The sequence below is a fragment of the Hemitrygon akajei genome, chromosome 6 (genome assembly GCF_048418815.1).
Source record: "Hemitrygon akajei chromosome 6, sHemAka1.3, whole genome shotgun sequence".
NCBI lineage: Eukaryota > Metazoa > Chordata > Chondrichthyes > Myliobatiformes > Dasyatidae > Hemitrygon > Hemitrygon akajei.
Window position 1 is genome coordinate 142,158,423 of NC_133129.1, and position 12,032 is coordinate 142,170,454.

General features: G+C 40.2%; 1 protein-coding gene across 1 annotated transcript in view; it reads right to left on the reverse strand.

Moving 5' to 3' along the window:
* Positions 1-4,519: 4,519 nt before the first annotated feature.
* The window catches only part of LOC140729543 (uncharacterized), a 113,076-nt gene continuing 105,563 nt past the window's right edge, over positions 4,520-12,032 (reverse strand). The window contains exon 19 of the mRNA XM_073049387.1: positions 4,520-4,902. Within this exon, the coding sequence (XP_072905488.1) occupies positions 4,880-4,902 (23 nt within the window). The 3' untranslated portion in view covers positions 4,520-4,879. The remainder of the gene's footprint in view (positions 4,903-12,032) is intronic.

Genomic DNA, 12,032 nt, shown 5'->3' on the forward strand with positions numbered 1-12,032 from the left:
GTTGAGAGAGAGATTGACACCTGCGATCTCGTGAGGAAGTATAAAGGAGGGTCTGGGGGGGGACGACCCCTTCAGACGCACCAGAAGAGACACTAGAAATCCTGTGACAGCCGGTGGTGGGGTTCGTGTGCGTCTTTTCCTTGCCTGGGATTGGCGACCTCACCACGGAAGAACGGCTTAGCTACAGGGGAGGCCACAAATGAGCGTCGATTTCTCAACGAGACTTCGATGAACTGAACTCCTGAAGGTTGGAAAACCTGTCGGGTAACTGTTTCATTCAATCTCTATCTCTCTCTCTTTCTAACAAAAGTGCACCAATGCGACACCACAACAGACGGCAGCTGGTGGAACTGCAGTGACCACAAGAGACTTTCAGATATACAGCGGACAATATATACATTACCCCTAGACAACGATAGAGTTTATTTCTTATTGGTTATTACTATACCTGCGCTTTAGATTGAGTATTGACGACTTATGGTATCTGAATGTTTGTATTAACCTTACTTTTGTGCCCCTTTATAAATAAAAACGTTTGAAAATGGTACCATCAGACTTCAGCGGACCTCTCTATCTTTGCTGGTAAGTGATCCAGTTACGGGATACGTAACAATGTGGGTGCCTCGTCTCGAGATTTGAAACCAAAATTGGGAGGGCAGTGAATTGGGTTTGTAAGTCAAAAAAAAAGAAAAAAAATTTGGATCTGGTACGCGGGTAGCCAGACGGGAAACCAGCAAAGATGGACGTGGATGAATTTATGAAAAACCCGACTGTAGAGGTGCTAGAGGCGGCCACCAAATCAGACTTGTTAAATTTGGCGAAGGGATTGGACCTCACAGAAGTGAGGTCATCCATGCAAAAGCAGGAGGTGCGAGGGGCCATAACTCGGTATTACATTGGGAAGAAAGTGTTTGAAGCTGGGGTCTTGGAAAATATCCCTGAAAAAGTACCAGCGAGTGGAATGGATCAGCTAGAGTTGGAGAAATTAAAGTTGGAACATGAACTTAAAATGAAGCAGCTGGAAGCGGCTGAGAGAGAGAAAGAAAGGGAGCAGGCGTTCCACATAAAGGATTTAGAGGTGAAAGGGGACCAAGCTGAAAAGCAAAGACAGCATGAAATTCAGCTAAAAGAGCTAGAAGTAGCCGAGAAAGAGAGGGACCGAGCCGAGAAAGAGAAGGAACGAGCCGAGAAAGAGAAGGAACGGGCTGAAAAGCAAAGAGAGTATGAGGAGAGACGAGAACAGAGGGAGCATGACTTGGAGGTGGAGAAGTTAAAGAAAGAGCGAAGAGATCTAGGGTTAGATCAAGAGGAGAGGTTTAATGTTAGTCGGGAGTTGAGGGTAGTACCTCCATTCGAAGAGTCGGATGTTGATAGTTATTTCTTGCTTTTTGAAAAGGTGGCAGTAAATCAAAAGTGGCCCAAAGAGCAGTGGGTGGCGTTGTTACAAAGTGTGTTAAAAGGGAAGGCACAACAAGCATATGCGGCCTTGGCCGTCGAGGAAGGGGAAGCGGAGAATTATGCCAAAGTAAAAGAGGCCATTCTCTGGAGTTACGAGCTAGTACCTGAAGCGTATAGGCAAAGGTTCAGAAATTTACCGAAAGGGTGGAATCAAACGTATACCGAGCTAGCCTATGAAAAGGGTGTGCTCTTGGACCGTTGGTGCACCGCGGAACAGGTGGACGGGGATTATGGGCGTATCAGGGAGTTATTTCTGATTGAGGAATTAAAAGGGTGTGTTCCGGAGGAGATCCGGATGTATTTGAATGAGAAGGCGAATAAGTCCATCTCAGAAATTGCTAGGTTCGCAGATGAATATGCCCTAACCCACAGGATAAAGATTTCCTCACCAAAAGGTTACCCGAGAGACCATCGGAACGGTAGGGAAAGTCCGCCGGCTGAGGCAGAGGTCCCGCTGGGAGCTAGTGGTAAGGTTGAGGGGGAAAAGCCAGGCGGCCCGAGATTTCCAGGCTTGACCTGTTTTAATTGTGGGAAGGGAGGACATATTGCCTCTAGGTGCTTTGTTCCGAGAAAGGAGTCAGAAAAAGGGAGAACAGCATTTTGATAGCGACAGCCAGTGGTGGGGTTCGTGTGCGTCTTTTCCTTGCCTGGGATTGGCGACCTCACCACGGAAGACCGGCTTAGCTACAGGGGAGGCCACAAATGAGCATCCATTTACCAACGAGACTTCGACGAACTGAACTCCTGAAGGTTGGAAAACCTGTCGGGTAACTGTTTCATTCAATCTCTATCTCTCTCTCTCTTTCTAACAAAAGTGCACCAATGCGACACCACAACAGACGGCAGCTGGTGGAACTGCAGTGACCACAAGAGACTTTCAGATATACAGCGGACAATATATACATTACCCCTAGACAACGATACAGTTTATTTCTTATTGGTTATTACTATACCTGCGCTTTAGATTGAGTATTGACGACTTATGGTATCTGAATGTTTGTATTAACCTTACTTTTGTGCCCCTTTATAAATAAAAACGTTTGAAAATGGTACCATCAGACTTCAGCGGACCTCTCTATCTTTGCTGGTAAGTGATCCAGTTACGGGATACGTAACAATCGTAAAAAACAGAAGAGATTCTGCAGATGCTGGGAATCCAGAGCAAAACACAAAATGCTGGAGGGACTTAGCACTTTCACAGTATCTTTTCTGATCATACAAAAGAGTATCGCAGCAAATCAATACTTGAGATCTTTAGTCACCACAATGTTATGGAAAGGAAATAGTTGATTATTTTTCTCTCTGTGCTTTGCAGTTCAGATCAAGAATTTAATTATTGGACAAGCTTAATTAGTAAAGAACAACATTATGCTCTGAATCTTGGCTAAATTTGTAAAATATGTTTGAGTAAATGTACAATTTTGGCCTTAACCTCACAGAAGGAAAATACTCTGAATGTGAACTAAATAACTAATTCTACACTGGCTTACTGAGTGCATCAATAGCCTTGTTTTTTAAAATTATGTTACTGATATGAAAGAACAATTGTTAGACTGTTTATAAATGTTCTTTTCAATTATGAAGATGGGAAATTGTAAAAGTTGCATGTTGCTCAAACAGAATTGTAGTTGAAATGTTAGCCCATATGGTCAATACCATTATTTCATTTGTAGACCTTATTTATTGATGTTCAGCTTTAAAGTCATTGTCATATGTTCATGATTTCTTCGTGCAATAATGGTTACTATTCTGTTCCACTCCTTCATTATTTTCAATTTTAATAAAAATTCATTCTTCATATGACTCCATTTTATAATTTATGCTCTCAGTACTTTCAGTTTGTCTTTCTTTCCACATTTGCTTTTGGTTCGCTGCCTCATTAACACAAATGAAAGAGCTTACTAATCAAAATAAGACAATATCAAAAGCTACAAAATGTTCCATATATGATTTACATAATTCAAGTATGGTTTAAATACATCTAATTCAAGTCAAAACCAATTTAAGCAGAATTAATGCTTTGATCTGCTAATTCTGTTGAGAAAAAAAAAGCAAATATGCTGGTTTAAATTTTTTTTGCCATTCTTAAACCCATCACTTCATTGTTGAGACAGGATATCCTCGAAGTCTCCATAAGCAAGGCATTGGAGAGGTGCAGAAGAGGTTTACCAGGATGCTGCCTGGATTAGAGAGCATGTGCTATAATGAGAGATTAGACAAACTTGGGTTGTTTCCTCTAAAGCAGAGGAGGCTTAGGGGAGACCTGATAGAGGTTTATAAGGTTATGACAGCCATAGATAGAGTAGTGTATATAGACAGTATCTTTTTCAAAAGATTGAAATGTCTAATACCAGAGCCCATGCATTTAAGGTAAGAGGGATTAAATTCAAAGGAGATGTGAGGGGCAAGATGTTTTTACACAGAAATTGGTGGGTACCCGGAATGTGCTGCCTGGGGTAGTGGTAGAGACTGATACATGAGGGAATTTTAGGAGACTTTTAGATAGGGACATGAATGTAAGGGAAATGGAAGGATATAGACTCTGCATAACAGAAGCGAAGAGTTTAGTTGGCCATTTGATTACTAATTTAATTGGTTTGGCATAACATTGTGGGCTGAAGGGTCAGTTCCTGTGCTGTACTGTCACTTTTATATATGGGTAAGAATTAGGAACAAAAAAGGGTGTTGTCACTTTACTGGGGATGTATTACAGACATTCAAACCGTCAAAAATAAATTGAAGAACAGATATATAGGCAGATGTCAGGGAGGTGCAAGAAAAATGTTATAGTATCAGGGGGTTTTAATTTCCTGAATAATAATAGGAATTATCTTTAAATAAAAGGCTCTGTGAAGGAACCTTGTTTTTTTAGATGTATTCAAGAGAGTGTTGGATTGGGGTATAGAATTGTTAATTTTCTTGCTTTTTAACTTCCTTCTGCGTGCTTATATTTTTATATGATCAGCTATGTAATGTAATTTTTCAATGAATTTTCCAACAATTACAGTACAGTTGGCTCTATATTTTTCTAGAAACTTTTGAGATTCAGTAGCAGGTGTCATACTACTTAAATCTGGATATTTTATTAGTTAACTGTTATCAGCACAATTTTTGTTACCTCATCTGGTATAAAAAGACCATCATTACTTTATAGCCTAGTCTTTTCTTTGAACTCTCAACACTTCTTCTTGTTCTTCTTTGCTATTATAACATTTAATAAAACCATAGTAAGCATCAAGTTCTATGCTTATCCTTGTTTTCCGAAGAACCTTTAAATTGCTTAAACATTGGGATCCAACAGCTTGGTGGAGTCAGCAGGATGATTGCGAAAATTTATGAAGTAGAATAAAGATGAAGGGAAATATTTTGCTCCACACATGCGATCTTCCTCCTTACTTTCCTAACCATCAGAGAAATCATCTCATTCTTGCTTCGATCCAGCATCTAAACAAAGGAAATTTAGGATAAAGTTAAATGCATATAAAATTAAATTTTGGTTGCAAATCTAGAGATTAAAAATTGGAAGTAACAATTAATGTGTTCTGCATAACAAAAATTGTTACAGGTTGGAAGAATATCAATAAAATTAAAATTGTTACAAGCTTGCTGAGTGCCAATAAAATTATCATCAGATCACTAAGTTGACAAATTAAGTGTTATGTGCAGCACAGCAATGTCCAAAGTAGTGCAACCCACTACAGAAAAAGGAAACAATCCCCCAGTTGTTAGATGTGAACAGATGACTGAGAGTTAGGGTTCTTACCCGTACAAAATATTTCAACTTGACAAGATTAATGAAGAAATCAGAGTGAAATATGCTGTCAGTGTTGTCTAATGAAATTTGGCTGCTAGTCAATATTTTTAAAAAATCATGAGTAAAACCTTGGGAATGCTTGAGGGAAAGAAAAAACTGCATGGCTGTTAGCAGTGTTATCACAGTTAAAAGAGAAACGAATGCTGAGTTGGAAGGTCAAATATGTGGTTTTAAATGTGAACATGTAAGTTAATGGAAGTAAAAAAGTTAATTGAACAAGTGAAATAGGAAAAGGAAAACTGATGAGCTACAGAAACTGCATGACAGAGACAGTAAAAATTCTAAGGAGCAAATCTTAGAATTAACCAAACAAGTGAAAGAACTATGGAATAAGTGTATTGGCATGGAAGTGCATTGCATGGAGCTTTAAGATAAAATGAAGCAGTATCAGAAAATCCAGTAGAGACCTCAAGTGGAGTGATGCTCCTTCTTGGAAAACACTCCTAACATTGTACTGTCTTATGAGGCAACACCACTTGCCGAGCTCAGAGGAATTAGGAGATGGAAATTGCTTGGACTCTACAGAGACCTATAGTGACACAAGTGAAGATGGCAATAATGGAACAATGGGTTAGCCAACCGTATAATGACTTGCCCCAATAAAGACCAAGGAAGTGATAACACCCAAAAATGAAGATGGGAATTATGAAAACAGACAGGTTTATCATCAACCAGCTGAATTGGAGAAGACTGATAGATAGTCCAAAGAGTTTTCACGTCCTAAAAAAAGGAGGTTTAAAGTCTTGGGCTGAACTTAAATGTATTAAGAACCTATACAACACCCATATGATTGGAGAAAGGTGGTTGAGTGTAAACAAAAGACTTTTGAAAGCATTTCTGAATATGAGGAACACTACAGAACAGTGCAGTTGAGTTACTCAGGAGTTCTTAACAAGTTAAACATCGCGTAATGGCCAATATATTCCACAATTTTCATTGCACAAGTGGTTTATAACTGTCAATGTGGCCAGTGGATTCTGGTTTCTACCACTGGCACAGGAGTGTCAGCCATAGTTGGCTTTTACACTTAATGGACAGGACTATTCCACTGACTACCATATGGCTCAGAGACAACATCTTAGGGACTTACCAGCCATGAGTTTGACTGTCATACGGCATGTAGATGACATCCTGATTGCATTTGACAATGCAGACCCAGATGAACATGAAGTGTTTTATTTGCTTGATTTATCTTCCAAAGGCTCACAAAGCAAATTTGGACAAGGTGCAATTGCAACAATAAGAAGCAAATTACTTGGGACAGAAAGTTTCAAAAGTTCAGAGTAAGATTTATTATCAGAGTACATACATTTCACCATGTACAACCCTGAGATTCTTTTTTTTGTGGGCATACTCAGAAAATCTAGACAACAGTAACTGTAAACAGGATCAATGAAAAACAAACGGTGCAAATGCAAATATAAATGAATAGCAATAGATAACGAGAGCATGAAATGACAAGATAAAGAGTCCTTAAAGTGAGATCATTGGTTGTGGGAACACTAGATGTAGAATGCGTGTAGTTATCCTCCTTTGTTCAAGAGCCTGAAGCTTGAGGGGTAGTAACTGTTCTTGAACCCAGGGGTATGCAGCCAGTCAGTGCATCACACCGCACATCTATAGAAGTTTGCCAAGGTTTTATGACATCCCAAATCTCCGCAGACTCTTAGGGAAGTACAGGCACTGTCATGCTTTCTTTGCAATTACATTTATATGATAGCTCCAGGACAGGTCCTCTGAGATAGTGACGGCCATGAATTTAATGTTGCTGACACTCTCCACCTCTGCTCCTCTGATGAATTCTGGCTCATGGACCTTTAGCTTCCTTCTCCTGAAGTCGACTATCAGTTCCTCAGTATTGCTGACATTGAGTAAGAGGTTGTTTTTATGACACCACCCCGCCAAATTTTCAATCTCCCTCCTGCAAAGGCCGGCAAAACTGTAACCACCTACAACAGTCCAGCAAATCTGATCATTTCTGGGCTTGTGTAACCACAGCAGAGCGTGGGTTGATTCATCTCCTGAAATTGGACAACCACTCAACATCTGTTGAAGGGGAGAAACTGCTTAAATGATCGTGTGACTCTGAATGAAGAACAACTGGAAGCATTTCAGACTTTAATGGTGACATGATGTACAGATCCTGCATTAGGAATCCCTGATATGCGTAAACCATTTATCCTGTACGTCAATGGGAAAGACGGCTGCACGATGGCAGTCATAGGTCAAGAACATGCAGCATCATTCTGGTTATTACTCTGCCAAATTGGATAATGTTGTATTAGGATGGAGTTCAGGTTTATGAGTAGCACAGGCAAACTATCTGGCAGTCATAGTTGTTTCTCGCTTTGTGCTCAATCAATATTTAAATATCGATGTCTTCACTCAGTACATACATTACTGACAATGAATCGGGCCTTTCAAGTAACAGCTGCTCAGTGGTCTAAATGTTCAACTGCTCTTGATGCACCTAATATCATCATCAAGTGAACAAGTCCATTGAATCCAGCTACACTATTACATTGGATAAGGAGAGTTATAATGATCATGACTGTGCAAGCATAATAACATGCCATGGAGAGCAAATCAATACAAGTAAATGCCTCTGTTGAACCCAGATCAGATACTGTACACCGATAGCTCCTCAACAACAAGTAAAGAGTTTGAATACCTGGATGGGCTATTGTTTCTGAAACTGAAGTATTGGCATCAGGAAGCATGATTCCTGGTACCTTTACACAGATATGAAAACCCTGATTGAAGCGTATAAAATTGCAAAAAGAAGATCAGCTAATATCTACATGGATTCTTGTCTACATGGATATTTGGAGTTCATGACTTTAGAAACATGGAAGCAAAGGGGATTTAATGTATGAGGAGTGTTTGATGGGTCTGGACCTGTCCTAGCTGGAATTTAGAAGAATGAGGGAATATTGAAAGGCCTAGATAGAGTGAACCTGGAGAGGATATCCTGTAGTGAGGGAACCTAGGACCAGAGGAACAGCCTCAGAATACAAGGAAGTCCCTTTAGAACAGAGATGACGAGGAATTTCTTCAGCAAGATGGTGGTGAATCTATGGAATACATTGCCACAGAAAGCTATGGAGAGCAAATCCTTGGGTATATTTAAAGTGCAGATTGATAGATTCATGATTAGTAAGGGAGTCACTAAAAGGGAGTCCTATGGGGAGAATTCAGGAGAATAGGGTTGAGAGGAATAATATATCATTCATGATGGAATGCTGTAGCAGACCTGAAGGCCCAAATGGCCTAATTCTGCTTCTATGACTTATGATTTTGTTATGGCTGCAGGAACCACAAATGAGATTGGCCAAATAGTACAAGAACCCATGGATGTTATACAATTGCTGTCACAAGTATAAAAGCCACTCCAAAATGAATAGAATGGAAAGCTCTGGCAATGTATTCACAGACGAAATTGCAAAAAAGAGGCAATACGGGAAGGGGTAAAAGGAGTAAAAGAAGCTAAAGAACTAGAAGAAATATATTCTTAGATGGGGATTGCATGTCACATTGACTCTGACCAAGGGACACATTTCATTGGGAGTATATGTCAGCAATTATGTCGACTGATGAACATTGAATTGTTTATCCATTGTCCACACAATTTCCAGAGTCATCGGGACAAGTCAACTGAATGAATGGAATAATCAAACAATGACTTAAGTACCATGTCTACATCCATTCCAATGATCTTATGTAGCATGGAGCAACCCCAAATTAATAAAAAACTAAATTCAGTCCAAATAAACTCTTCTCAGGCTTCCAGCCAGGTACAGATAATAATTATAACTGATGTTTCGATAACAAACTTTCTCATCTTCTTCAAGGATGAAGAAGATTAGGTCTAATTGATGTAATAGGGTAAACCATGGCATTATCGAGAGTTCTTGGTCACAAAGCAGCTGATGTACATATCATGACAGTTTGGTTAACTACTGTGTGAAATTAACCAAAGCTGTACAGTCTGCTTTTCAGCAGGTTTCCACTGCTTGGTGTGATTCAACAAAAGGAGGACACATTTTGATTCTTGGTGAGTGGGAACAACAGAAGGAATCACTGAGAGCTCATTGAGACATACCTTACCAAGTGCTATTATTTACCAATTCAATAGAAGTAGAAGATAAAAGTAAATGGGTACATACTAGCTACTGTAAGTAAGCCAAGATGGTACCTGATGAAGACAAGAACAGAGGTTAATGTTCTAGGAATCTCCAACTTGGTGCCTACACTGCTGTGTTACAGTGTGCAATTCAATGACCAGACAGAAGACATTGAACAGAGTTGATAACTACTGATCAATAAGTTTATTCTGATTGTTATGATCCCAGCCCCCTCCTTTGTGAGAATCGCCAGAGCCCTAGTGAAGGGGGGGTCAATGACCCAAGAGAAGAGAGAGATACGTGTGGTGTCCCACGTTTCACGGCGAGGCAAAGCTGGAGACTGTGGTCATTGTCTCGTGGAGACACCTTTGTGAATTGGGAACTGTACTACATGTATACCCTCAGGGCAACGTGGGTGGAGAGATGGAGAGAGATTGCATCATCCCAACCTGATTGACATCTGAGACCCCGTGAGTTCAGATAAAAGAGGGGTGGTAAAGACAGCCCCCCAGATGCACCAGAAGACACGCTAGAAATCCGGTGACAGCGTTTTGATAGCGACAGCCAGTGGTGGGGTTCGTGTGCGTCTTTTCCTTGCCTGGGATTGGCGACCTCACCATGAGAGAAAGGCTTAGCTACAGGGGAGGCCACAAGTGAGCGTCCATTCCCCAACGAGACAAAAGACGGAATCGAACTCCTAAAGGTTGGACAAACCCGGCGGGTAACTGTTTCATTCAATCTCTCTCTCTCTCTCTTTAACAAAGTGCACCAACGCGACACCACAAAAGACGGCAGCTGGTGGAACTGCAGTGACCGCAAGAGGCTTTCAGATATACAGCGGACAATATATACATTACCCCTAGACAACGATAGAGTTTATTTCTTATTGATTATTACTATACCTGCGCTTTAGATTGAGTATTGACGACTTATGTTATCTGCATGTTTGTATTAACCTTACTTTTGTGCCCCTTTATGAATAAAAACGTTTGAAAATGGTACCATCAGACTTCAGCGGACCTCTCTATCTTTGCTGGTAAGTGATCCAGTTACGGGATACGTAACATGATATTGTTTATTGTTGTTCTATTTCTACCCATCTTGTTTGATTTAAAAATGTTGCTCAGCTTTAGAAAGAGAAAGCAATTACACTGCTGGTGCCTTAGAGAAGGTAACAACAGAAATAATTGCAATTGCAAGATGTGTATGGCATTAGATCTTCTCTTAGCAGTTAAAGGGGGAACATATGCAGTTATAGAAAAGGAGTGTTTTACTTACATATCTGACAATATCATTTATTTGGTTTAATCATATTCATAAAGAAGCAGCTAAGATACTTTAGTATGATGGATGGGGTTTGTTTGACTGGATTAAGTCTTGGAAGCTGCAATTACTGAATATTATGAGTCATAATATTTGCTCTGATATGCCTTATCATAATTTACATCTTATTTACTAGCATAAGGACCTTTATTAATAGTAAGCTCACTTAAGTGCACCTACTTATAAGAATAATCTTCCTAACAATGATGCAATCCTACGAATACCCTTTGATGTTTCCATAATGGGGTGAATTTTTGGTTATCTTTCATTTAACACAGGTACCTCAATTTTTTCTGTCTTTGAATTTTTTGAAGTAATGGTTCTAAATGTGTGATTTAGAATCAAAGGGAGAATGTTGGATTGGGGTGTAGAACTTTTATTTTTCTTCTAATTTAATATTCTTATGCTGTCTGCTCCTATTTTTATATAATCATCTATAAATATGTAATTTTTCTGTGAAATTGCTAATAATTACAGCACCATTGTCTCTGTATTTTTCAAAAAACATGTCAGTTTTGTTAGCAAGTGTCACATTACTGGAATATGGCCATTTTATAGGTTAATTGTTGTCAATGGAATCTGTTATTTCTAGTCTGGTATGAGAAGACTACAATACTTTTTAATCTAGACTTTTTTTTGTTCTCCAGACACTTCTTTGCCCTTGTAATATTTAATAAAATGGTAATAACAAACAAATATTATTCTGTGGCGACCCAATTACTAGCACACTCGAACCGGCTGACAATTAGCCAGAGCCAGAGACAAAGATACATAGCCTCAGGGAGTTTCAGTTACGTGCCTCTCCAAGTTTCGAGTGGGGGGAGACAGGCTTTTAAGCAAGACTGTGTTTGTGAAATAAACTTATTCCGTGGTTGCAGTTTACCGGCTCCGTGTCGTAATTTCAGCGCTGCGCGTAGCACATCGCTACATTGGTGACCCCGACGGTCCAACCGTTTTTTTGGACCGGAGATGGCAGACGCTGCGTTTGTTAACGCGGTTTCCTTGAAGCTGCCGAGCTTCTGGACGCTACAACCTCACCTATGGTTTCAGCAAGCAGAAGCCCACTTCCATGTTCGGCAAATAACCTCAGAGGACACCCGTTACTACTACGTGGTGAGCTCCCTCGACCAGGACACAGCGGCCCAGGTCGCAGAGTTCGTACAGTCTCCCCCGGCAGACGGCAAGTACACGGAATTCAAAGCCCTGCTCGTAAGGACTTTCGGGCTCTCCCGCCGCGAGCGAGCTGCCCGCTTACTGCACCTGGATGGCTTGGGAGACAGGCCTCCATCGGCTTTGATGAATGAGATGTTGTC